The sequence below is a fragment of the Leopardus geoffroyi genome, chromosome A2, assembly GCF_018350155.1.
Source record: "Leopardus geoffroyi isolate Oge1 chromosome A2, O.geoffroyi_Oge1_pat1.0, whole genome shotgun sequence".
NCBI classification, from domain to species: domain Eukaryota; kingdom Metazoa; phylum Chordata; class Mammalia; order Carnivora; family Felidae; genus Leopardus; species Leopardus geoffroyi.
The window spans coordinates 146,054,120-146,077,446 of NC_059331.1; the positions used below are offsets into that span (position 1 = coordinate 146,054,120).

Sequence of the window (23,327 nt, forward strand, 5' to 3'; positions counted from 1 at the left end):
TTGACTGCCCTTGTGTCTATGAATTAGGACCAATTACGTGTCATTTCTGTGCCTTGGTTTCCTTGGTTATAAATGGGGATAGCCATCCATCTCCCATTTCATCATCAATCTCACATGAAAAAATAAGTTGAATCAACTTGAAAATGTTAGTTGGTAATGTCATCAGACAGGGATAAGATACGAAGGCCTGCAGGATTTTTAAAATATATTCACTAAAGGACACCTGGGTGGCTCCGTTGGTTAAGCATCTGACTTCAGCTCAGGTCATCATCTCATGGTTTGTGAGTTCAAACCCCATATCGAGCTCTCCACTCTCAGCAAGGAGCCCGCTTTGAATCCTGTCTCCCTCTCTCTCTCTGCCCCTCCCCTTGTCACTTGCTCTCTTTCTCAATAAATAAATAGAATAGAATAGAATAGAATAGAATAGAATAGAATAGAGTAAAATAAAATAAAATAAAATAAAATAAAATAAAATAAAATAAATAAAATAAAATAAAATAAAATAAAATAAAAATTCCACTGATGTGGAAAAGTGAGTTGTGATCCATGAAACGCATTGAATTCTTTGACCAGAAAGCAACATCTTTATATTACTATTACTTCTAGTTTGGTATCTATCCCCAAGCTTGGGAGCTAAGCCATTTTACCTCCATGGCCTTCCTCCTTGCCCCTTCCCTCTGGGAACTCTGTAAGCCTCCTTCTAAGGAGCAAATACTCGAATTCTTTGGGGGAGCTAAGAGCCTTCCTCTGTGCTTCCAGACTCAGGATCACAGGGGCGGGGTTACAGCTACTCCATCCTCACTTCCTCACTCTTCTCCCTCCTCTCCCCCAGGCTTCTCCATGCATAATGAGGAGCCTTTTGCCCTTCTGCTTTTCTCCATGGTTACCAAGTTCTGCAGCGGCCTGGCTCCCCACTTCCCCATAAAGAAGGTCCTGCTTTTGCTCTGGAAGGTAGTCATGGTGAGTGACTGATTCCCCTGCCCCCACTCCCATCTCATCAAACCAGCAGCGCCCTCTGCCACTACCTCAGTTTCTTCTAGTCCGATCCCAGGAGGCTGGAGCTAAGCAGAATAAGGCAGCTGTTAGCCAATGGAGGGGAATCAGATGCTCTGTGTCAGAGCAGGTTACCTATTTCTGTTGGACTGACAGGAGATGTCACTCTACGAATTGGGGTGTCATTGTACCTTCCCATGATAGAGCTGACATTTCATGCAAAGAACACTGGTTAAGAGTTGGGAGATCTAGCCTCTGCTGATACTGAGGAACCTCGGGCAACTGTCTGTGCCTCTATTTTTCTAGCTATAAAATGTGGGACTTAGTGCCTGCCCTCCATCCAGATAAACAGAGGATTTGTTTTTTAAAAAATGAAGTCCTTATAAATGTATGGTACAGCTTTGTTGCTAATTATTAAATCTGATCGTTCATCTCTGGCACCCACTCCACAGGACTAGTTGAACAACATACCCCCAGGGCAAGCTCCATAGGGGGGAACTACCTTTTGACTGCAGAAAAAATTGAGTGACTCTGGGGCTTTATAGCATCTGGATGTGCTCCTTTAAAAAAGGGAACATAGTTCCCTGCTCCCCGCCCCCCTTTTTTTTTCAGTGGAAGGCCCTAGGAGTCCTTTTCCTAATTTCTGGTGATGTTTCCAGCCCTGAGTCAGTGTCAATAAATAAATAATGCTTCATCCTGACCCCTGAGCTCCTAAGACTGGGGATGGTAACTCCATTTGCCCCTTACTGTTTTATTACTTCCTAATTCAGAAGGGGCCTAAGGGGACTGGAGATTGTGGTTCTTCCCTGACTTTTCTCCTCCTGACTTCCCTCTGTTCCTTTCCTCTGGCCCTTTCCTGTTTATACCTTAGTTTACCCTCGGTGGATTTGAGCATCTACAGGTTCTCAAAGTACAGAAGCGGGCAGAACTGGGGCTGCCTCCACTGGCTGAAGATAGCATCCAGGTGGTGAAGAGCATGCGTGCCGCCTCCCCGCCCTCTTATACCCTCGACCTGGGGGAGTCTCAACTGGCACCACCACCCTCTAAGCTGCGAGGCCGTCGTGGTTCTCGAAGGGTATGAACTAAAGCAGACAGTGGTGCTGTGATACTAGTTGTCTAGAAATTAAGATTTTGAGCTACTCTGGATGTGGAAGGAAAGGGCAGTAAATGACCCAGCTTATCCTGCCTGTGGTTGGCCCTGTGACTAACCTGAAACTAACATTGAGTCTAACCTTGGAGACTAACCTTGGAGTGTATACTTTAGCCTCTGTCTCCCAGCTGCAGCAGGTTCCTGGGCTATCATGATGTGACATTATGGTATCGCATCATAGATCCATGTCTTGGTACAGAGTCATTGGCCTAGACCTAGTGTACCTGGAGTTCCCTAGCATCCTGGACAACAATTAGGGTATAATCCTGGAGTAGGGACCCAGATCACCTGAACAGAGCTCCCAGCAAATCCATGTGCCCGGGGTGAGGCACTTTTCATTTTCTTGACAGCAAGAAGGTTTACTCTGAGCCAGCCATGCTCTTGTCTGGCCCTGGAACTAGACGCTTACATTTAGGAGGTGATTGATTAGTGTTCTAGCTATAATCTGCATCCCTGGAAAGGTCAGAATGACGAGTTGCACTGACACTTGACCATGTACCCACGAACTCACCTCCCTGAAATACCTGAGCTCACCAATAATAGGTGACAGGACCAGACAATCATGTTCAGTAGTCTAGTCTACATAATCTATAATGTGATTTTTTTTTAGGCTTTATTTTTTTTTTGTTTTATAAAGTAATGCTTACTCATTGTACAAAATTTGGAACAAATATAAAAATGTGAAGAAGGGAGGAAAAAAGAAAATCACCCACAAGCTTAACAAACCAAAGGCAGTCACTGTTAACTTTTTGGCCTATTTCTGTCCAACCTTTTTTTCTTTCTGCAACAAGATTTAAAATTCCAAACTTGCTTCCCTCTGCCTAGCAGCAAGCCTCTGTCCTCCTCTTCCTCAGTCAGCCAGCTGGTGTATACTCACAGAAGGCAAACTAATTGAATGTTCACCTAAGCACAGCATAATTAGGAAGGAAAGTGCTGGGGGGGGGGGGGGGGTGTAGAAAAAAAGCATCCATGCTTTCTGAAAGCTAAGTAACTGACTTTGGGATTATCTATGCTTTGTTCCCCAGCTTGGTTGCCTGAGAGGTACTTATCCTGGAATAGGGCCTGGTGGGGATACTAGGGTTGAGGTAGGGAAGGGGATATTCTCAGAAGAGCTGGGTTGTTACTCCACGTATCCTGAAGTCTAGCAGCCTGTGGGTAGAGGGTGACTTCAGAAAAGGATGCTCAGAGTGAGGTCTCTGTAAACCTTCTCTCTACCCTCCCAACCCCCGCCCAGCAACTCCTCACTAAGCAAGATAGCCTGGACATCTACAATGAAAGAGATCTCTTTAAGACTGAGGAACCAGCCACAGAGGAGGAAGAGGAGTCTGCTGGCGATGGGGAACGAACCTTAGATGGAGAGTTAGACCTGCTAGAGCAAGACCCGCTGGTGCCACCTCCACCTTCACAGGCACCCCTTTCTGCTGAACGGGTGGCCTTTCCCAAGGGCCTACCTTGGGCCCCAAAGGTCAGGTAGGTTTGATACCTCCAGGACCCTGAGTTTGGGGATTAGAATCACTGAAGGCCCAGAGTGCAGTAGTCTAGCATTCAAGTCTCAAGCCTGGCTAGAAGTCAGATCTCCCAGGTTTGAAGTTTTCTCTGTTAGCGGCAATCTTCCCCCACTGCTCTAGTCATCCTATTGACGGGTTAGTAGCCCAGAAAGGGTCTGTCTCTCAAGGTTTGTTTGTTTTTTTTTTTCCTTTTCTGGGGTTTGCCTCTCTACTGTCCTCTCAGACAGAAGGACATTGAGCACTTCTTGGAGATGAGCAGGAACAAATTCATCGGATTCACTCTGGGGCAGTAAGTGACTAGATGGTCAGAACTGGCTATAGAGTGGTTTTTAGGGGGCCAGAGGAATGGGTGGCTGGAATGAGAGATGTTGCCCTGTAGTCATAGTGTAACCTAGAGCTACTGGGTCATGGGCATCTCCTAGTGACTACTTTGGGCTTGTGCCATGGAATTTTTTTCCTTCTAGTTTCTTAGAAGAACTCTTATGTTCTTAGCCAGGTGTAGGACTTAACAAGTCATTGCCTCTTGGGCTTCAGTGTCCTCATGAGAGTGTTGGATTAGATGATCCCTAGGAAACCTTCCTGTTTTAATGGGCCAGAATTCTCTGAACAAGCAACATGGTCAGAACAGACCCAGTCTTTCCCCATTTCTCCTCCCTCATGAATTCCTCACACTGGCTGGCCCCTATAAAACTGAGAAAGTATTATTACTAGTGTTTCACTGTAGTTGGGCTACATTACCTTTTAGGGAACCTACTGCTCCCTGACAAAGTAAATCCCCAAAAAACTATATAAAAATCCAAATTTTCACAAGCACTTCTGTGTGGCATTGTTCTTTTTGTGTCTTATAGCAATAATGGGGGTACTGGAAGCTTATAGAGAAAGATCCAGAATACAGCATGTTGAAAGTGGCATGGTCCATGTAACTCTAGGGAATATCAGTAGTTCTGTATACTTTTGATGCTTATCATCTGGTATATCTCTCATTTCACAGGGACACAGACACCTTGGTTGGATTACCCAGGCCCATCCATGAGAGTGTGAAGACTTTAAAGCAGGTGACCAGAGTGGGCTCTCAGTCTCCAGGGATAGGGAGCCATCAAAACAAGTTGGATTACCTGAGTCCTGAGTATTGGCTCTTCTTCCAGACACATTCTGAACCAATTATTCTACATTTCCCCTGCAAGCATTTTGGCCAAAGAGGAAAAAATTAGGCCTCTCCCTACTTAAGCATTTTCCTACATTCAGATAGGGGGAAAGTTATCCTTCCTTCCTCTCATGGCTTTTTCCTCCTCCCGCCCCTTGCTTCCTTTCCTCTCACTTCTTTGTCCCTATAGGGCCACTAACTTCCAAAGGCCCAGGATCAGTAGCGGTCTGCTCTGCATCCAAAGTGTATTGCGAGCACAAAGAGTAAGAATAGTCATCTCTTGCCCAGACCTTAAATTCTCCCTTACCCCATCAGCATCACTCCATACACATGCACACACATATACTCACATGCAGCGAAACTCACCAGGCAATGGTCCAGGGGCATGGGCCTATTCTTTACTTCCCCTTGCCCTTGGTTGAAGGTAAATACTTAGGGATTTGCTGCTCTTCAACAAATACGGAAACAGAATAAACAGAAACACTGTATATGAAGCACTTGGCTCAATTATTAAGGGTACAAAGGTGAATAAGACTCCTGCCTTCAAAGAGCTCATGTCCTATTTGGGGTAACAACCCATATACAGGACATTTCCTTATCATTGAAGAAGTTAAGCAAGAGGCTGGTACATATGTGATCAAGGCCCTCAGTATCTTTCTTCTTTTTTTTTAAGTAATCTCTACACCCAGCATCTCAACAACCCCAAGATCTAGAGTTGCACGCTGTTCAGACTGAGCCAGCCAGGTGTCCCCCACCCTTTGTTTGTTTGTTTGTTTGTTTATTTATTTATTTATTTATTTATCTATCTTATTTTTTAGTAGCCTCAGCCTCTTAATTGATGTCTTTTCTTCCCCAGCACAAGTACATCTCCATTGCAGATGTTCAGATCAAGAATGAGGAGGACCTGGAGAAGTGCCCCATGTCTTTGGTGAGTCAAGGGGGTCCTACACAGGAGGAGGAGGGCAAGAGGAAATCTGTCTGCAGTGCTGTCACAGAACATGTGTGCATGCTGTTGGGCTCTTACTGTGTGTACCATGCAAGGCAAGGTCCCTACTTTTTATTTTTTGTGTTTTAGGTCCTTACTTTCATGATACATTCAAGTTAGAGAAAAAAGAAAATAAGTAATTAAGGAAACAAGAAGACTATCAGAGAATGGAAGATAATGAAGCAAATTTAAATAGGATGACATGGTAGAGGCATCTATCATGCAGTAGACTACTTTTAATTAGGCAGTCAGGATAGGTGGACCTCTGAGAAGGCGACAGCTAAGCTAAAATGTGAGGTACAAGAAGGAGTTGGCCATAGGAACATCAGGGGAAAGAGAATTCTAAGCAGAGGATACAGCCTTAACAAAGTGAGAGCAAGCTTGGAGTATTAGGGGTAGCGAACGAAGGCCTGTGGCAAGAGCACAGGGGCAAGGGGTGAGGTTGTGTGTGACAAAGTCAGGGAGTGGCCTGGGGCTACTTTACACAGGACTCCTAAGCAAAGATAGGGAGTGTGAAGTTGTTTCACAGTACAGAAGTAAGCCCTTGGAGATTTTAAGCAGGGGAGTGGCATGATCTAATTTATCTTTTCAAAACAATTGGCTCCTGTGTATAGACTTTACCAGAAAAGAGTGGAAGCAGGGTGATCAGTTAGAGAGCTCTTAAAATAGTCAAGGTGAGAAATGATGGTGATATGGAGCGGGGTAGTAATTACAGAAATAGGGAAAAGTGGAACAAATTTGGGTTTTATTTTGGAGGTGTAGCTGACAAGACTTGCTGGTCAGTTGGATGTGATTAGAAAGGCATGGCGGAATCAAGAATAAGAATCATTTGCCAACATGGGGAGTTCTGTTTCATCAAGAGTTCTATTTTGGTCATACTCAGTTTTAGATATCCATTAGGCAGCCGTGCACATGAGCAGTCATGCAAATTGAATGTATAAATCTAGAGTTCTAAGAGAGAGGACTGGCTTGGAGAGATAAATTTGGGAGCTGTTGACTTACTGGACAGTGTTAAAACCATAGAATTGGCTGAGATAACCCAAGGAGGGAATGGAAATAGAGGAAGGAACCCAGGACAAAGCCCTGGGCACACCAGTATGTTGAGGGTAGGATGAGTCAGGAAAGGAGCCAGAAAAGAACAGTAAGAGAAACACTCAGTGAGGTGGGAGAGAATGTGGGAGATTGTGATACTATAAAAACTAAGAAAATTTTTTTCTAGAAGGGAGTGATCAGCTGTGTCAAATGCTGCTGATAAATGGATAAGACTGTAGGTGCCCATTGGATAGGACACCATGAAGATAACTGGTGACCTTGTTAAGAGCAACCTCAAGTGAAAAGGTGGGGCTAGTAGCCTGGTTGGAGTATGTTAAAAAAGGAATGTAAAGAAAGGAGGTAGACAGTCAACACAGACAACATAGTTTTATTATAATTTTTTTTTTTCAACGTTTATTTATTTTTGGGACAGAGAGAGACAGAGCATGAACAGGGGAGGGGCAGAGAGAGAGGGAGACACAGAATCGGAAACAGGCAGGCTCCAGGCTCTGAGCCATCAGCCCAGAGCCTGACGCGGGGCTCGAACTCACGGACCGCGAGATCGTGACCTGGCTGAAGTCGGACGCTTAACCGACTGCGCCACCCAGGCACCCCTCATAGTTTTATTATAAAGAGGATAGAAATGGGATGGTAGCTGAAGGAGGATGTGGGGTCAAGGGAAGGTGTTTTCTAGCTAGGAGATTCTAGAGTATGTTTATGTCCTAAAAGAGATGATCTTGCAGAGAGGAGACGATTGCAGAACTGATGTATTTGACAGAGCAAAAGGGTGAGAGATCCCCAGCACAAGTGGAGGGTTGGCCTTTAATAGAGCAGAGGCGGTTCATCCTTCATGTCAAGAAGGAAGGTAGAGAACCTGGTAGATTTGGTGTTGAGAAGACGAGTGTGTGCCTGTCTGATTGCTTCTGTTTTCTCCATGAAGTATGAGGCTAGGTTAGCAACTATTGAGGGGTTGTGGGGTGAGGGGATTGGTTTGAGGACAAGGGAAAAGGGAAGGTATGACATAGATCTTTTGGAGAGCAGGAAGGCAACCTTAGAGGATTGCCTGCGTTTATTGAATGCCCATTTAAGCAGCAGCTGAGTTATTTGGGATGGCAAGGGCCAGGTTATCCCTCCCTGCCTCAGGGTAGACCTCAGGCAGTGCCTCAGGTGCCGCAAGGCAGTGAACCTTGCCCTGGAATAGAGGTACCTTGTGAGAGGAAGGACTGCATTGGCCAAAGAGGACAATGGCCTGAGTAACCCCTTGAGCACTGGAGGCCCCTGTCCTCCGACTCTTATAAAAGGCTTAGATAGGGTCATCAAAGGACAAAGAGAGTTGTGCATAAGGGGCCTTGTCATTAAGGAGGAAGGGATGTAGTAGGGGCTGTTGGAAAAGGAAAGAAAATAGCTTCTACCCAAAAGCTTCCCTGCTAATACTCCTTCCTGCCTCTCTGGGCCATGGGTTACCCAACTCCCTTATCAACTTTCTCTACTGACTTACCTACCTCTCACTTAAGAGCATTCGAGAGCTCTTGGATGGCCTCAGACTGACACCATAGGAAGTGCTTCTGTGCGGGGTATCTGTTCTAGTGTCCCAGGCATATATGCACCCTGACTTAAGTTCCTGTGTGACCAGCAAAGCAGTGGTCTGAGCCAATTCCTAGGTAGGTGGTCTGATTCCTGATCTAACATGTGATGTGGAAAGAAGAATTCTGGATTGATTCCAGATAATGGGAAAACCAGAATCAGATTATCAGGGCTGGAAGAGCCCTCAGAGGACATCAGACCAGCCCAGTGATCCTAAAGAAGAGGAAACTAAGACCCAAAAAGGAAAAGTAGCTTACCCAAAGTGATACAATGAGTCATTAACACAGCTGGAATAAGAACCTAGATCTGACTCCCAGCTCAGTGCTCTTTTCATGCCACCCTTCACAACCAAGAAAACATAGCCTTTGGTCAACTGGAAAATGGCCTGGGCAAACCGTATGTTTTCCTGCCATAGGGGGAAGAGGTGGTACCAGAGACACCATGTGAAATCCTCTACCAAGGCATGCTCTACAGCCTCCCCCAGTACATGGTAAGGAGATTGCTGGGCTGAGCTGCCCTTCTCTGCTGCAAGGACCAGACAGTTGAGAGCCATTTCAAGCTGAGCCATCCATCATTTGAGCTTATTTCCTGAGCATTCAACCCTGAGGCAAGGCATTGTCTAACACAGGAGAATTCTGAGCTTTCCTCAGGGCTTCTCCAAGAGGAAGGAGGACTTGGCTTTACTCCCAAGTTCTTCTTTGGGAGGAGTGGAGAATAAGGTGGGATCCATGCAGGATGCATTGGGGGCCCTCCTTCTAAGTAAATATCCTCGACCCTTTGAAGTCTGCCATGGTCTGTCATGTCCTGGATTGCCTCAGGCTGAGTGGTGAGGATGTTGATGGTCAGGGTTAGAGGGAGGAAAGGGATAGAGGAGGTGAGATCATGCTTATACCTCTCACCTTATTTCTAGACATTGCCCCCTCACTCTCTTCCTTCCATCCTCTTCTTTAGAAAGAACAATCTTGAAGCAGAATAGCCTATAAGCTCCCTTCTGGGTCCATAGCCTCATAGGCAGGCCTCTCAGGATTAGGCACCTGTTTGCCCTTCTGGAGGCTGAGAAGATTTGGTTATTGAGGAATGGACATAGAGGAAGCCTTACTTCTCATAGGGCTGTTGAGGTATGGAAAAAGAGTCTGTTGAATGGAATGGACAGAGATGGATCTCCTCATTTTCTACTTCCTAGATTGCTCTGCTTAAGATTCTACTGGCTGCAGCCCCCACCTCCAAGGCTAAGACAGACTCTATCAATATCCTGGCTGATGTCCTGCCTGAGGAGATGCCGTGAGTGCTTCAACTGGGTTGGCTGCTGAATGCTAGCTGTTTCGTCTACAGTGTCTCTCTAGTCCCCACCCCACCTTGATAACCCATCTCCAAAGATGTCTCCCCTCCCTTACCAGTAACCACTTTCCACTGGTGCTCTCTGCTAGGTTCTTTTTAGCTCAGAATTGAGGGTCTGCAGGGCAATGTCAGTGCCAGACACTGCACAGGTATATGGGTAGACAAGGGCTGAACTTTGCCAAGGGCTGAACTTGCCAAAGGAAAGAGAAAAACAAAGAGAGCAGAGGAGCTTTTCTCCAGACAGGCTGGTAAGGGGTAGCTCTGGAGGTTTCCTAGCATAGAAGTTCAGATCTGCCAAGTTCTGGTTCTCTTGTATATGTTGTCTCTGACCCAAATACCTGGGTCCTTGTAGGCCTCTCTCTACGGCTACTCTCTGCACTGACTCCTCCTCTCCTCATTATAGCATCACTGTTCTTCAGAGCATGAAGTTGGGAATCGATGTGAACAGGCACAAGGAGATCATCGTAAAGAGTATCTCTGCTCTGCTCCTGCTACTCCTCAAACACTTCAAACTGAACCATATCTACCAGGTGAGCAGCTAGCAGTGCTCCTCCACAGGTCTCAGGTGTCCCCCAGGCCCTGCTTCCCAAAGAGAGGATGCAGGGGCCTTTGTAGTCCAGTTGAACATCTTTCAGCCTTTTCTATGTCTTCCTCAGGGAATCTCTATACCTGTTGCATAGGCTTGCATGGGGCTGGGGCGGGGGGGGGGGGGGGGGGGGGGGGGGTTGAAGTGGGATGTGAGGTGCAGACATCTGTGTCCTTTGAATATTATCCAAGGGTTGTAGGTAAGAATTCTTCGCTTCTTGGGGCGCCTGGGTGGCTTGGTCGGTTGGGTGTCCGACTTCGGCTCAGGTCATGATCTCACGGCCCGTGAGTTTGAGCCCCGCGTCGGGCTCTGTGCTGACCGCTCGGAGCCTACAGCCTGTTTCAGATTCTGTGTCTCCCTCTCTCTCTGCCCCTCCCTGTTCATGCTCTGTCTCTCTCTGTCTCAAAAATAAATAAACGTTGAAAAAAAATTAAAAAAAAAAAAAAAAAAAAAAAGAATTCTTCGCTTCTTGGGAATGTGCCCAGCCAGCTTTGAAGCAGTAGAAGACAGGATTCAAGCATTCCATTAAAAAAAAAAAGGAAAAAGTATGTTGAGCATACCTTTCTATATGTGAAGCACTTTTCTAATGTTTGAGATAGAATTCTGAATAATGCACAGTTTTGGCTCTTAAGGGCTTTGAAGTCTTGTACAAGGTATGGGTATATAAATAGCTAATTACAGAATGGTAAGTGCAGGATACAGGTAAGTATTAGCTGGTAATCCAACCTGAGATGGGGAAGAGGTGGCTTCTAACCTGAGTCCTAAAGAAACAGATGTTAGCCAAGATATGGGAGTTGTCAGGGAAGGAAGATGGGAAGCCTTTCAAGCAGAAATGTTAATTTGTGAAAGTCCAGAGGAGAGAGAGCGAGAGCAAAGTACCTTTGGAAACTGATTAAATGTTGCTGGAGTTCTGCCTGGGGTGGGGGGAGATGGGGAGGGCTGGTGATACATGAAGCTAGAGACGATGGCAGGGAGCAAATCACACAGTTGATAGCACACGGTTATTGAGTACTTCTAATGTGCCCGGCACTCTATTAAGTTCCTATGGGTTCTCATTTAATTCTCTTAACCCTATGAGGTAGGTCTTATTTTATCACTGTTTTATAGATAAAGAAACCGAGATTTCCTAAGAAACCTTTCCTAAGAAAGGTTAAGAAGCCTTTTCCCCATGAAGGCATTGTTTGCCATGCTAAGGAGTTTGGACTTGATACTGTGGGCTTTGCCAAGATATGGGGGAACCTGGGAGCAGAGAATGGATGGTCTCTGTGATGAGAACATGGGGAGGAGAGGGAGACTTCTCATCACTGCTCAGTGTCTCTGCTCCATTGTCCTCCTAAGAAGTCAGAACCAAGCTTGTTGCTAGAACAGCAGGTTCTCGGAGTACACAGAGGCTCCTGCAGGCTCTGTGTCCTTGAGGTTTGACTATATAATCAGGGTATTTCTCCACATTAGTACATCCAGAGACATCTTTGGGTGTGTTACGGGTGTCCTGGGTGCTCACACTTTTTCTGCCAATGTTTGCTGAGCAACAGCAGGGCTGGGAGGAGAAGGGGTGGGTGGGAGATGGTGTTCCTAGTAGAAAGAACGGAGAACTGTGGATATGTTTTTCTGTCTGCTTCTCTTGGTGGGCAGTATGTAGATCAACAGCCAGACAGGTGGGTGGCTTGATGGGCCTTGCCAGTGCGTGTCAGTGTCAGTGAATCCCAACAAGTCTACAGATACATCTCTAACTGAAAAACATTTTCCATAACTTCATAGTGGGTATGTATTGGCTGCTCCATCTGGAGCTTTGGAAAATACCCTGGGTCAGCTGCCAGGGAGAAAATATTTGAGCAGAAGAAAGAAATGGGCAGCCCAAGCTGACTCCCCACCTCTAACCACACGCCCAGGGGCAGAGGGCAGCTTGGTTTGTTTCCATGGCTACTTCTTGGTGACCAGGAAAAGCTAAGGGATTTAAAACACCACAATTTTCTGCTTTTTCAACACAGTTTCCGTACTGTCCCAGTAGTCTGGGTTCTGGATCTGGAGCACACTGTATCTGATGCTCCTCAGTGTATCACAGGCAAAACCTAGGTGATGCAACTCCATGACACTGCCCACTAGGTTTTCCCAGACACAAACCCCATCCAAATTCAAGCGAGCAAAATGGAACCCCTATGTTCGGGTGTTTAGCCATCAAAGAGATCTTGGACTTATTCTCAGTGCAGGGCTTTTATTGATCCATTCGTTAATATACTGATATTGTAAGTACAGGGATATTACAGTGAACCACATAGACTCATGCTGGAGCCCACATTCCAGTGGTTCACTTGTTACTTACTGTGTGCCATATCCATCCTGACTGAGTGATGCCAGCAGTTGCTGGGAGTCAGCTACACCTGTTTCTGCTATATCAATCACTGTGGAAACACTATGAGCCAGAGGTTTGGTATGGAAGACAACTCCCTCAGGGAGCCTTCCTTTCTTGTTGAGCTTAGGAACAAATTTCACAGCGATTCCTTCTATTTACCTGGAGTGGGATTTTGTTTCTGGCTTGGTTGTGTTTTTTGCATTTGGTCAGCTTCTTCAACAACGTACACACACTGAAGATTGTCCTCCATGTAGGATGAGCTGGCTGATGATGCTTCTTCCATTTCTCAGGATGGCTGATAACATAAGTGGACACTGGATATTCTTAGGAATGGATATTAGAGTTGTACTTGCCTATCTTTTTCATACACACTTTCTATTCTCCCCCAAATAAGCAACCTTTCTGTTTGGATCTTTTAATTCAGTTTGAATATGTATCACAACATTTGGTATTTGCCAACTGCATTCCTTTGATCCTGAAGTTCTTCAATCAAAATATCTTGTCCTACATCACTGCCAAAAACAGGTATGGACTCTGGACAGATTTATTTCAAAGGTCTTTTTTGGAATGGATTGAGCAATATACATCTCTGAGCCTTTCAGTTCTCCTTGTGTCCCTAGTCCCTTCAATGTTAGAGCTGTCACTCTTAAATTTAATTTCCTTAAAGTGTAAGTTGATGATGGGGTGTGTGGTTTGGCCTCTTCACAGAGGTATTTGTATTTTAACAGTTTTGAAAGCTGAAAAATGTCATGATTCAAATAAATAAAACTGTAACACTGAAATTTTAGCCCTATGGCAGAAGGATCCAGAAGATATTTTTTTGTGAAACAGACTTCTTATTTGGCCAGCCCTGATTTTAGTATAAATCATAAGTTGGATCAATTATGCTTCTTTGTAAATTGCAGTCTTATACCGAATTTGTAACTGAAGGTAAATAATAGATCCTTACTTAGATCAGTTTGTAATAAGACAAATATAGGGTATTTTATTTAATCTCCTCAGCACTAAGAGGTATTACAAATTTTATTCCCATTTCACCAAGTAGGAAACAAATTCAGAGAGCTTCATTGACTTGCTCAAGATTAACATGCTAGTGAGACCACTTAAGTAAGCAGTAGAGGCAGGATCAAAACACAAAATTGTTTTCTGGTCACAATCGCTATGAATACAAATTGCTTTCCATTCCTCCAGCCAAATGGGGACTTGGGGGTTACAGAGTAAATCCTTGTTCTTTAGTTTGCTACTTCCACAAGAACTGGAAGCATGCTAATTAAAGTTTACCAGAAATGCTTTTACCAGAGGCAGAGCTCCTAAAGTAGAAGTAAGAAGGCTGATGTGATTACTTGGGTTGACTGGAGAGCCCCAGGAGATGGTGCCTCACCAGTCTTGTCAGCACTGCCTGAAAATCCACCATAGAGAGGCAGCCTACTTATACGTAGTTTAAAATAAAACATACACATGGAACCCAGAGTCATGAGACCTGCCATTTGCTAGCTATGTAATCTAAGTAAGGACATTTTTTTTTTTTTTGAGCCACAGTATTTTCATCTTATGATGAAAATAATACGTCCTCTGACTATATCATAGAGATTTTATATAAGCATTAATTAAGAGAAACATACAAGAGTCCTGTTCCACATTTCCGGGGTTGGAGATCCATCCTTGGATCAATCAAGTATGGCTGGGGTTCAGGAACTAAATACCTACCCTGCACCATGGGCCTAGACGGGAGGGGCAGACAATCTGATAGGTGTCTATTGGGTTCCATTTGGAATTGGAAGAGTGGTAGTGCCAGCCTACATCATTTACTAAGATTGGCTTGGATAAGATGGTCCTCTTTTGCATCACCTGTAAGCTTTACTGTTGCATGATCCCTGAAAACTTGGAGCACTCCTACATCCTTATTGCATAGTTTTATCATGGCTTTTACAATCCAGATAGATATTCCAGAAACTTGTAACTTTATTTTTGGCCCCCTTAGGCTAGAATTCCGTTCACTGAGACTGCAACACATCCATCTTTGATTTCCCACCCCCATTTCCTGGTTGCCAGCACCTACATAGCCATGGGGCTTTGTCTGTGGGAGGTGGGTAGATAAGTGGATACGCCAGCCAAGAAAGTTTATCCTAATGGAGCAGTACAGAACTGGCAACCCTGGGAGAATCCAGTAGAATGAATTAAAATGATGAGCAACGTTATAGGTTGTTCCACTGCCCTCTCTTCTTCTATCTTGGTTCCCCTAGGTTATCGTTGTGAGTTTCTGGGACAAAGGTAAATATTTCTAGGTAAACAAATTGTTGCTTTTTGTTTGGATAGAGTTTTGGTTTGTTTTTTTTGTTTGTTTGTTTTTTCAACATCTATTTATTTTGAGAGAAAGAGACACAGCAGGAAAGGGGCAGAGAGAGAGGGAGACACAGAATCCTAAGGAGGCTCCAGGCTCTGAGCTGTCAGCACAGAGCCCAACGTGGGGCTCGAACTCACGAGCCGTGAGATCATGACCTGAGCCGAAGTCGGACACTTAACCGACTGAGCCACCCAGGCACCCCTGCTTGGATAGAGTTTTGACTTTTGAAATGTAGGGTCAGGTCCAAGAAACCCCATACTCCTCTTTATAGCCCCTGCTTTGACAACATCCTTTATCCATTTCCAACTGCACTAGTTCAGATGGATTGGTTATAAACCTTATGGAATGTCAGAACCAGAGGAAGCATTAGAGATGAGCTAAATTCTTCATTGTACCAACAAAGAAAGGAGAAAAGGAAAGCAAGAACTGTAATTTTGAGTAATTCTGTCTCTGTCGTCATGCAGTGCCTCATTTCCCCTGCCTACTCATGCCTGCTTCTCTGGGCTCACTGCAGAGCCTCCAGCTCCCTTGCAGTCCCCCACTGTGGGTTTTGGGGACAGATGCCATTACCATTCTTGAACTACTAGATGAGCCCTGCTGTAGGAAGCTGCCTCTGTCTTAAGCTTCCTTCAGGAGTGGCTTCTGTGATCATTTCCCAGAGCTTCTGGCTTCCAGAAACATTTGGTAAAGGACACAGGAGAGAGCTTCATTTCATCCTCACATCCACAGATTGTTAGTAATTGGGCAGCAAGTTTGAAGGTTGGGCAGCATCTCTGGGAACGCAGTTCACACATACACACAAGCATACACTTAAATGCAAAAACACAAATGCACACAATTGTCCATGCATTTTAAAGAAGGGAGGAGAAAGGTGGCTATCCTACAGGCTCTCTTGCTGGTCTCTTTTGCATCTGCCAGATGGGGGGCCAGCCTGAAGGAACTCTGTTTGTTCCTCTCATGACTGAGGAGAGGAGACTGGAGCTGGAGTTTCCTGGCACCACAACCCTCAGTTTCAGCTGAGGTCACTAAGCGCTTTGGGAAATAGATGGGGCCTGCTGGAGAGAAATAACTCCTGCCATTTCAGATACTGCCATGTTTTGCCATCGTTATTTCCCTAAAGCCTGTCCCTTTCTCCGTGTCCTGCAGCATCTCAGTCCTGGATTACCCTTGCTGTACCATCCAGGATTTGCCGGAGCTTACTACAGAGAGTCTGGTAAGCAGAGGGGAATTTGGTAGCTTTTGAAATTGCCAGGCTGGTATTTACTCTTCCATTTCTTCTTCAGCCTCCTCATGCCCCTGGTTTGAGAGTCTCCGATCAATAAAGGCATATTGGCAAGAGCACAGAGGCAGTGGGGGCTTAGAGCTGCTGACCCAGTTGAGCAAAATTGGGAAAAGCTGCGCATCATAATTTGCAGAGAAGAGAAAAGGGTCAGTGACAAACACTAAGGAGGAGAGGGAATTTAGAAAGATAATGGGACTGAAATTGAATGTGAACATCTGTGCTAAATGACAGGACAATCTCTACTGGTCTAGTCCAAACAATGATCTGTCTCCTTTCTGCTATGTCACAGGCTATTCACTTTTCATTTTCATATAGATTGTAAAAAGTAGAAGTGTACCTTGCTTAGGTCCCTCTAAGCCAAAAGTTGGTAATAGCCACAGAAGACTGACCCAGAAATGTCTTCATCCTGGAAACAACTTTAAGCAAATCAGAAAGTTCTTCAGCATTATTTTGAATTTCATGAAATGGACTAATCAACAGCATATTGAAGATCAATTGTCTGTCATGTAGATATACCCCCTAAGATATACTGAGTTCACACCCTCACCCTGTTGCATTTACTTGGTTATCTATATTTGTTTCTCCATTTAACTGAAAACTCCTTGAAGGAAGAGTTTCCTTCAAGGAAGGAATGAAGAGCATCATCTTCATTTTTATATCCCCAGAGTGTAGCATTATGGTACATGGAAGGAGCTCAAATGCTGAATGACTGGATGATAGCACCCACGTGTCCCCCAACTTTAATACCTCCAAAACATGGTATCCGAAAAGTATATTATACACAAATAGAATGATACCTTCTGTGGTACAGGTTTTATAGAACCATAGGATTCTTCGTTGGAGGGGAACTGAGAGCCATTTAGCCCAACCCCCTGTTTCAAAGATGAAAAACCAGAAGGCCCAGTGGATGAAGTGACTTATCATAGTCCACTCCTCATAGATGACAGATCCTAAATTAGAAAATGACCCGTGTCGTAAGATATTAAATCTAGCACCCTTTTTAGCATCAGGGCAGAGATTTCCTGTCTTACTTAGATGTGGTCTCAGCAGCCGAGGAAGCTCAGAGCTTCTTATGCCTATAGAGAGAGGTAATAAGTTGTCTAACAACCCTGTTTATGCACATGATGTTATTCAGTCTATAAAATACTGTAAGGGGTGCCTAGATGGCTCAGTCAGTTGAGCATCTGACTCTTGATTTCAGCTCAGGTCATGATCTCACAGTTCGTGAGTTCAAGCCCTGTGTCAGGCTCTGCACTGACAGTGCGGAGCCTGCTTGGGATTCTCTCCTCTCTCTTCCTCTTCTCCGCTCATGTGTGCACTCCACGTGCTGTCTCTCTCAAAATAAAGAAATAAACTTTAAAATAACTGTATAAGCTTGATATTACTGTTTTATAGATGGAGAATTTAACTGCCACAAGCTTACAGTTGAAAGTAGCAGAGCCAGGGTGGAGACTTACATCCCTACCATTCAGAGTTGGAATGAGGAAAGCACTTTCTCACAGAAAACAGTGGTATACAGCATTAAAGTGCTACTGTTAGTAGGGCATTTCAAAACATAAAGTCAGCTTTTAATGGCTGAAATCTATTTCTTAGTGCAATATGTTCTTTTTTCTCAATCCCACATATAGAAAATTGATGGAAATTATACCTTCAAATATCTTTTGATGGATCTTTGAGGATATGAGCATAAAATTATTGAAATAATTGTCATGCCTCTGAGAAGATTTTATTGTTATCCATGAGCAGGTGAAAGCATGTATCTATTCTAAATAAAACAGTTCATGCTAGGGAGTCCTCTCCTTTCTGTGAAGCAACAGTGGCACCTGGTGGTTTCATTTGGTAACCACAGATTTTTCTCCCTTGAATTCATGGTACTAGTACTCCCCCTGAGCCCAATCATGGGCTTAAGTAACTAGCAAGTTTACTCCACGTAGGTCCTCGACATAATGGTTTGTTTATCTAAACTGATGGCTTGTGTACTCAGAAAAGACTAATGTTCATATGAGTAAGATTTATCTCTTTCCCAGGCTCAATAAATTCATTGTAAACAGAAAATGAACTGGGTTTTTATAAATGTGTAGGATTTTCTTTAAATAATATTGCAATTTTTTTTCCTGGTTATAAAATCAGTATATACCATTGTAGAAAATTGGCTAAATACAGAAAAATAATGGGAAGAAAACAAAAATACCTTAATTACACTGCCTACATGTAACTACTGTTAACGTTTTGCTGCAATCACCATATACGCACATATTCATTCATATATATACACACACATTATTTAAAAGAATAAGGACTTTGGGTTATGTTTCAATTTACATGATAAAATTTAAATCACAATGTGACTTTAAACATATTTGAGAACATAATTTTTTTTTAAGTTTATTTTTTTACTTTGAGAGAAAGAGCAAGCTGGGGAGGGGCAGAGAAAGAGAGAGAATCCTAAGCAGACTCCACACTGCAAGCATGGAGCCCGATGTAGGGCTCAAACCCACAAACCATGAGACTGAGCCAAAACCTAGAGTCAGACACTCAACCAACTGAGCCGCCCAGGCGCCCAAGAACATAATTTTTAATAGCTACACATAATATTCCTCTTCTTAATTTTCTTAATTGATTGTTTTCTACTACTGTTGGGGTTTTCTCTGTAACTCCAAAATGAACATCCTCACACATGAATCTTTGACTTTGTCTCCGATTATCTAAGATAGATTCCTAGAAATAGAATTACTCAGCTGAGGTAGTCTTGGTTCATATTTTCTCAGTTCTCTGAATTCGAACTGAGTTCAACTTCATCTAGAACTCCAGTTGCACATTTAATGGACATGAAATAAGGTCAAAGTTAAAGGCACTTTCTAAAGTCTTCCCATTTTGTCAACATGTTTAGCTCTACAATAAGACATCCTTACCCATGTACTGAGAAGTTTCCCTACATACCTGGTATAGGAAGGCTTACGATTTTTGGATCTCCAAATGTCTGTATTCAAATTCAATCCATTAAAGTAGGAAAAAATTAAATTCCAAACATAGAAGGGTAATGAATGCATGATTGTGTGGAAGATAGGTTGCTAGAAAAGTCAGTGATATGGCTTCAGCAAGTATTGTAGAATACTCATCATTTGAATGGCTATTTGGGGCAGTGGTATAAAAAGTAGAGTGAGCAAGATGATGCTTTGGGGGATGGAATATTTTGATCTTTTATGTATTAACATCTCTTTCCATATTTATGTATATATTAGGACACACATAATGTTATTACAATAATGTATTTCTAACTTATAAGTAAACATGTATATTTAGGATTGCACACAAAAATTATTTACTGAGAGATGTGTGCAATAAAAAGTTTAGAAACATCGCTGCTTTAGAGTATGTTGAAACGATGGTAAGTTTGTAGGTCAGCTTTCTTTGTGGTCTGTTGGCCCTAAAGAGAAATCATACAGATTACACCCCTTCCTCCTTTCCTCTCCTATTTGACAGATATTTGGGCCCCCAAAATGTGGCAAGTTCTGTGTAAATCCATTGTCACTGCTGCCAAGCCAACTCAGTTCAAAATGCTTGTTGTTTTTCTACAGAAAGTGATTTAATAACACCAGCATCACATACAAAGAAGGGCATATTTTGAACAGTGTAGATGTTCAGGTAGGCCTATAGATGAAGGACGGAGGAATGAGAAGAAGTAGTATATGTGGAATCTCTGAGTATCAGAGCTAGAGGTTTCTCAATATCTTGCCGAATCACATCCTTTACTGATGAGGAAATGGGTGGAGTGATGAAGTATTGTCCGGGTAGAGCCAAAATAGTGGGTCAGAATTTACGTGACTTAGCCATTTGCAAAGAAACATTTGGCATTTCCTTTTAGATACATGTAAATAAAATTATTAAGTTAATTTTTAAAAGGTAGTTCATTGCAAATTCCTCAAATTTGGGTTTGACTTCCATTCAGAAAGATCTATAAAATTATGTTCATATCACTTAAATTTATGTGCCTGATCCTTTCATCTATCCTTATTAAATTTTGTTTTTATAACTTCCTAATCCAGATATTTTTAGATATCCCAGAAGATTTTTGTTGTTGTGTTTTTAGTTTTTATTTTCTTATTGGAATATAATCATGTTCAAGTATTAAGGTCTCTAACATTCATTCCAGACATTATTTAACCAATGATTTGTGACCATCACTATTTAAAACCACAATTGCCTTTAGCATTATTGTTTCTCTGTTCTAGATATAATGCAAACACATCATAAGGTAAATATCCAATTTTCTATGAGGTATATTTATATAGAGGATAGAGGAAGAACCATGGGTAAATTTTTTTTTTACCATGTTATCATTTTTCTTGTTAAAACATCATTTCTGTTATGGGTATGAGATTAGAATCTATGGAATGAGTTTTCAAATTCAAATGTGCAGATCCCTCTCCAGGGTGCAAATAATAGTTTGTTTTGCTAAAGCTCCCCAAATGATTTTGACATTTTCTCTTCTCCTTCCTCCTTTTTTTACTCATACCACTTAAGAATTACAGCTCTCTTTTATGATATCTAGGTCCTTAATCCAGCAGTGCCTTAACTGTCAGAAATCCATATGATAAGGGAATTCTTCTATAGTGATTGGGAAAAGAAATTCCTTTTTTGGGGGGGAGGGGTAGGGAAGAAGTTCTAAGCTAGAAATATGAATTCATTTTCAGTTGTGTGAACCACAATAACGGAATGAATAAGAAAATCATTTCCCGAGAAATGGTTATTATTGTGAATTTACAATAATTAAGTGTTAAAACCTAGCAAATGTTTTTTTTTTTTTCAAATAGGTTCAAATAAATGCAAGACTGACATGGCGTGGAACACCTGAAGCCCAAAGCAAAGAAATAGACTAGTTTGTAATATAGAAAAGGCAGACAGAACTACAGCTCTAAGTTACCTTGATCAAGTAGGTTGTAGAAGTTCCATCTGTAAAAGGAAGAGATTGGGCCATTAGGTGAACATAAACTTTTCCTGGACTATGAAACTCCCATGGAGTCATTACATAACAACCAAGTTAATATTAGAAACTCTGATTTTCACTGAAAAGCTGGTTATCAATCTGAAAATAAGAATCATCACTAGGGACTTTAATAAGCTGAGAAGGTTTGTGATGTATTAGATTTAACACTTAGCAGTACTTCTTTGTTTTGTTTTTTTAAGTTTTTATTTATTTATTTATTTAAGTAATCTCTACCCCCAACATGGGGCTCGAACTCACAACCCTGAGATCAAGAGTTGCATGCTCTTTGGACTGAGCCAGCCAGGTGCCCCTAGCAGCACTTCAAAGGTTCAGTCTGATCATAGACTGACCGAACTCAGTCAGATGTTCCCCTTTACAACTGGAAACCTAATTATTGTCGTTATTGTTGTTGCTGCTGTTGTTGTTTCTGGAAACTATTAGGCTTGTTTGAAATAACGATTATAATAGGACTTAAGAAAGTTTCTTTACCATTAGGTTTTGAAGAAGCTGAGAAAGCAGGGGATCAAATCAAATTTTCTCTCAGGAATCATCTTCTGTGTCTAGGATTCCAGAAGGGCAACCAGAAGATGAACAGTAAATAAAGAACAGTAAATAAAGATGAACCGTAAATAGTGTTATAATTCAATCAGTTACTGGAGATAGAGGTTCAAGCTCTGGTTGGGGCACTTATGTGAACTTAAGCAAGCCCTTCCTTTCCCTGAGCGTCAGGTTTTGCTTCTGTGGATGACAGAATTGGACTAGACTTAGCCAAGTCTAAAAGCTGAGTCTCTTTTAGTGCTCAGATTCCAACCAATTTGATTTCCTCAGTACAAAAGGAAGAAACACTCTGTTCTTTCAGCAGTCTTTTGAGTTAATTATCCACATAACTGGCGTAAGCCTCTGTTTTTATTTGGCTTGGCTCAGTCAGCTGGGCTATGATGGATCTTGAGAACAGAATCTTTGTAGTGCCTTAGAGATGCTATGAAAGGGTATGATGTGATCCCTGAACTGAATTTTTAGACCTCAGGTGTATGTAAATAAAATTTTTTAGTTGTTTTTGGTTTTAATTCCAGTGTAATTAATATACAGTATTACATTAATTTCAGGTGTACAATATAGTGAATTATTAATTCTACGCATTACTCAGTGTTAATCATGATAAGTGTACTCTTAATCTCCATCATCTATTTCACCCATTTCCCCCACCACCTCCCCTCTGGTAACTTTCAGTTTGTTCTCTATAATTAAGAGTCTCTTAGTTTGTCTTTCTCTTTTTTCCTTTGCTCATTCATTTTGTTTCTTAAATTCCACTTATGAGTGAAATCATATGGTATTTGTCTTTCTCTAATTTATTTCATTTAGCATTATACTGTCTAACTCCATCCATGTTGGTTCAAATGGCAAGATTTCATTCTTTTTTATGGCTGAAAAATAATCCATTGTGTGTATGTGTGTGTGTGTGTATATATATATATATATATATATATATATATATATATATATATACACCCCATCTTCTTTATCCATTTATCTATGGATGGACACTTGTGCTGCTTCTATATCTTGGCTATTGTAAGTAATGCTTCAGTAAACATAGGGGTGCATGTATCCCTTTGAATTAGTGTTTTTGTATTTTGGGGGTAAATACCACGTAGTATGATTACTGGATCATAGGGTAGTTCTGTTTCTAACTTTTTGAGGAACCAGTTTGCATTCTTACCAACAATGTAAGAGAGTTCCTTTTTCTACACATCCTTGCCAATATTTGTTGTTTCCTATGTTTTTTGTTTTGGCCATTCTGACAGGTATGAGGTGATCTCTCATTTTAGTTTTGATTTACATTTCCCTGATGATAAGTGATATTGAGCATCTTTTCATGTGTCTGTTGCCAGCTATATGTCTTCTTTGGAGAAATGTCTGTTCGTGTCTTTAGCCCATTTTTTAATTGTATTATTTGTCTTTTGGGGGTTGAGTTGTATCAGTTCTTTATATATTTGGGGTACTAACCCTTTATCAGACATGTCATTTGCAAATATCTTCTCCC

General features: G+C 42.4%; 1 protein-coding gene across 4 annotated transcripts in view; it reads left to right on the forward strand.

Moving 5' to 3' along the window:
* STRIP2 (striatin interacting protein 2) overlaps positions 1-23,327 on the forward strand; it is a 48,120-nt gene that overhangs the window by 13,993 nt on the left and 10,800 nt on the right. For 2 of the 4 annotated variants that reach the window (XM_045495609.1, XM_045495607.1), the window contains 11 exons: positions 833-960; positions 1,865-2,068; positions 3,378-3,613; positions 3,875-3,940; positions 4,643-4,706; positions 5,652-5,723; positions 8,812-8,886; positions 9,580-9,677; positions 10,138-10,264; positions 13,095-13,195; positions 16,161-16,227. In XM_045495609.1, coding sequence (XP_045351565.1) covers positions 833-960; positions 1,865-2,068; positions 3,378-3,613; positions 3,875-3,940; positions 4,643-4,706; positions 5,652-5,723; positions 8,812-8,886; positions 9,580-9,677; positions 10,138-10,264; positions 13,095-13,195; positions 16,161-16,227 — 1,238 coding nt within the window. Of the gene's footprint in view, positions 1-832; positions 961-1,864; positions 2,069-3,377; positions 3,614-3,874; positions 3,941-4,642; positions 4,707-5,651; positions 5,724-8,811; positions 8,887-9,579; positions 9,678-10,137; positions 10,265-13,094; positions 13,196-16,160; positions 16,228-16,297; positions 17,513-23,327 lie in introns of those variants that run through there. The other 2 variants (XM_045495610.1, XM_045495608.1) reach the window with 2 other exon arrangements.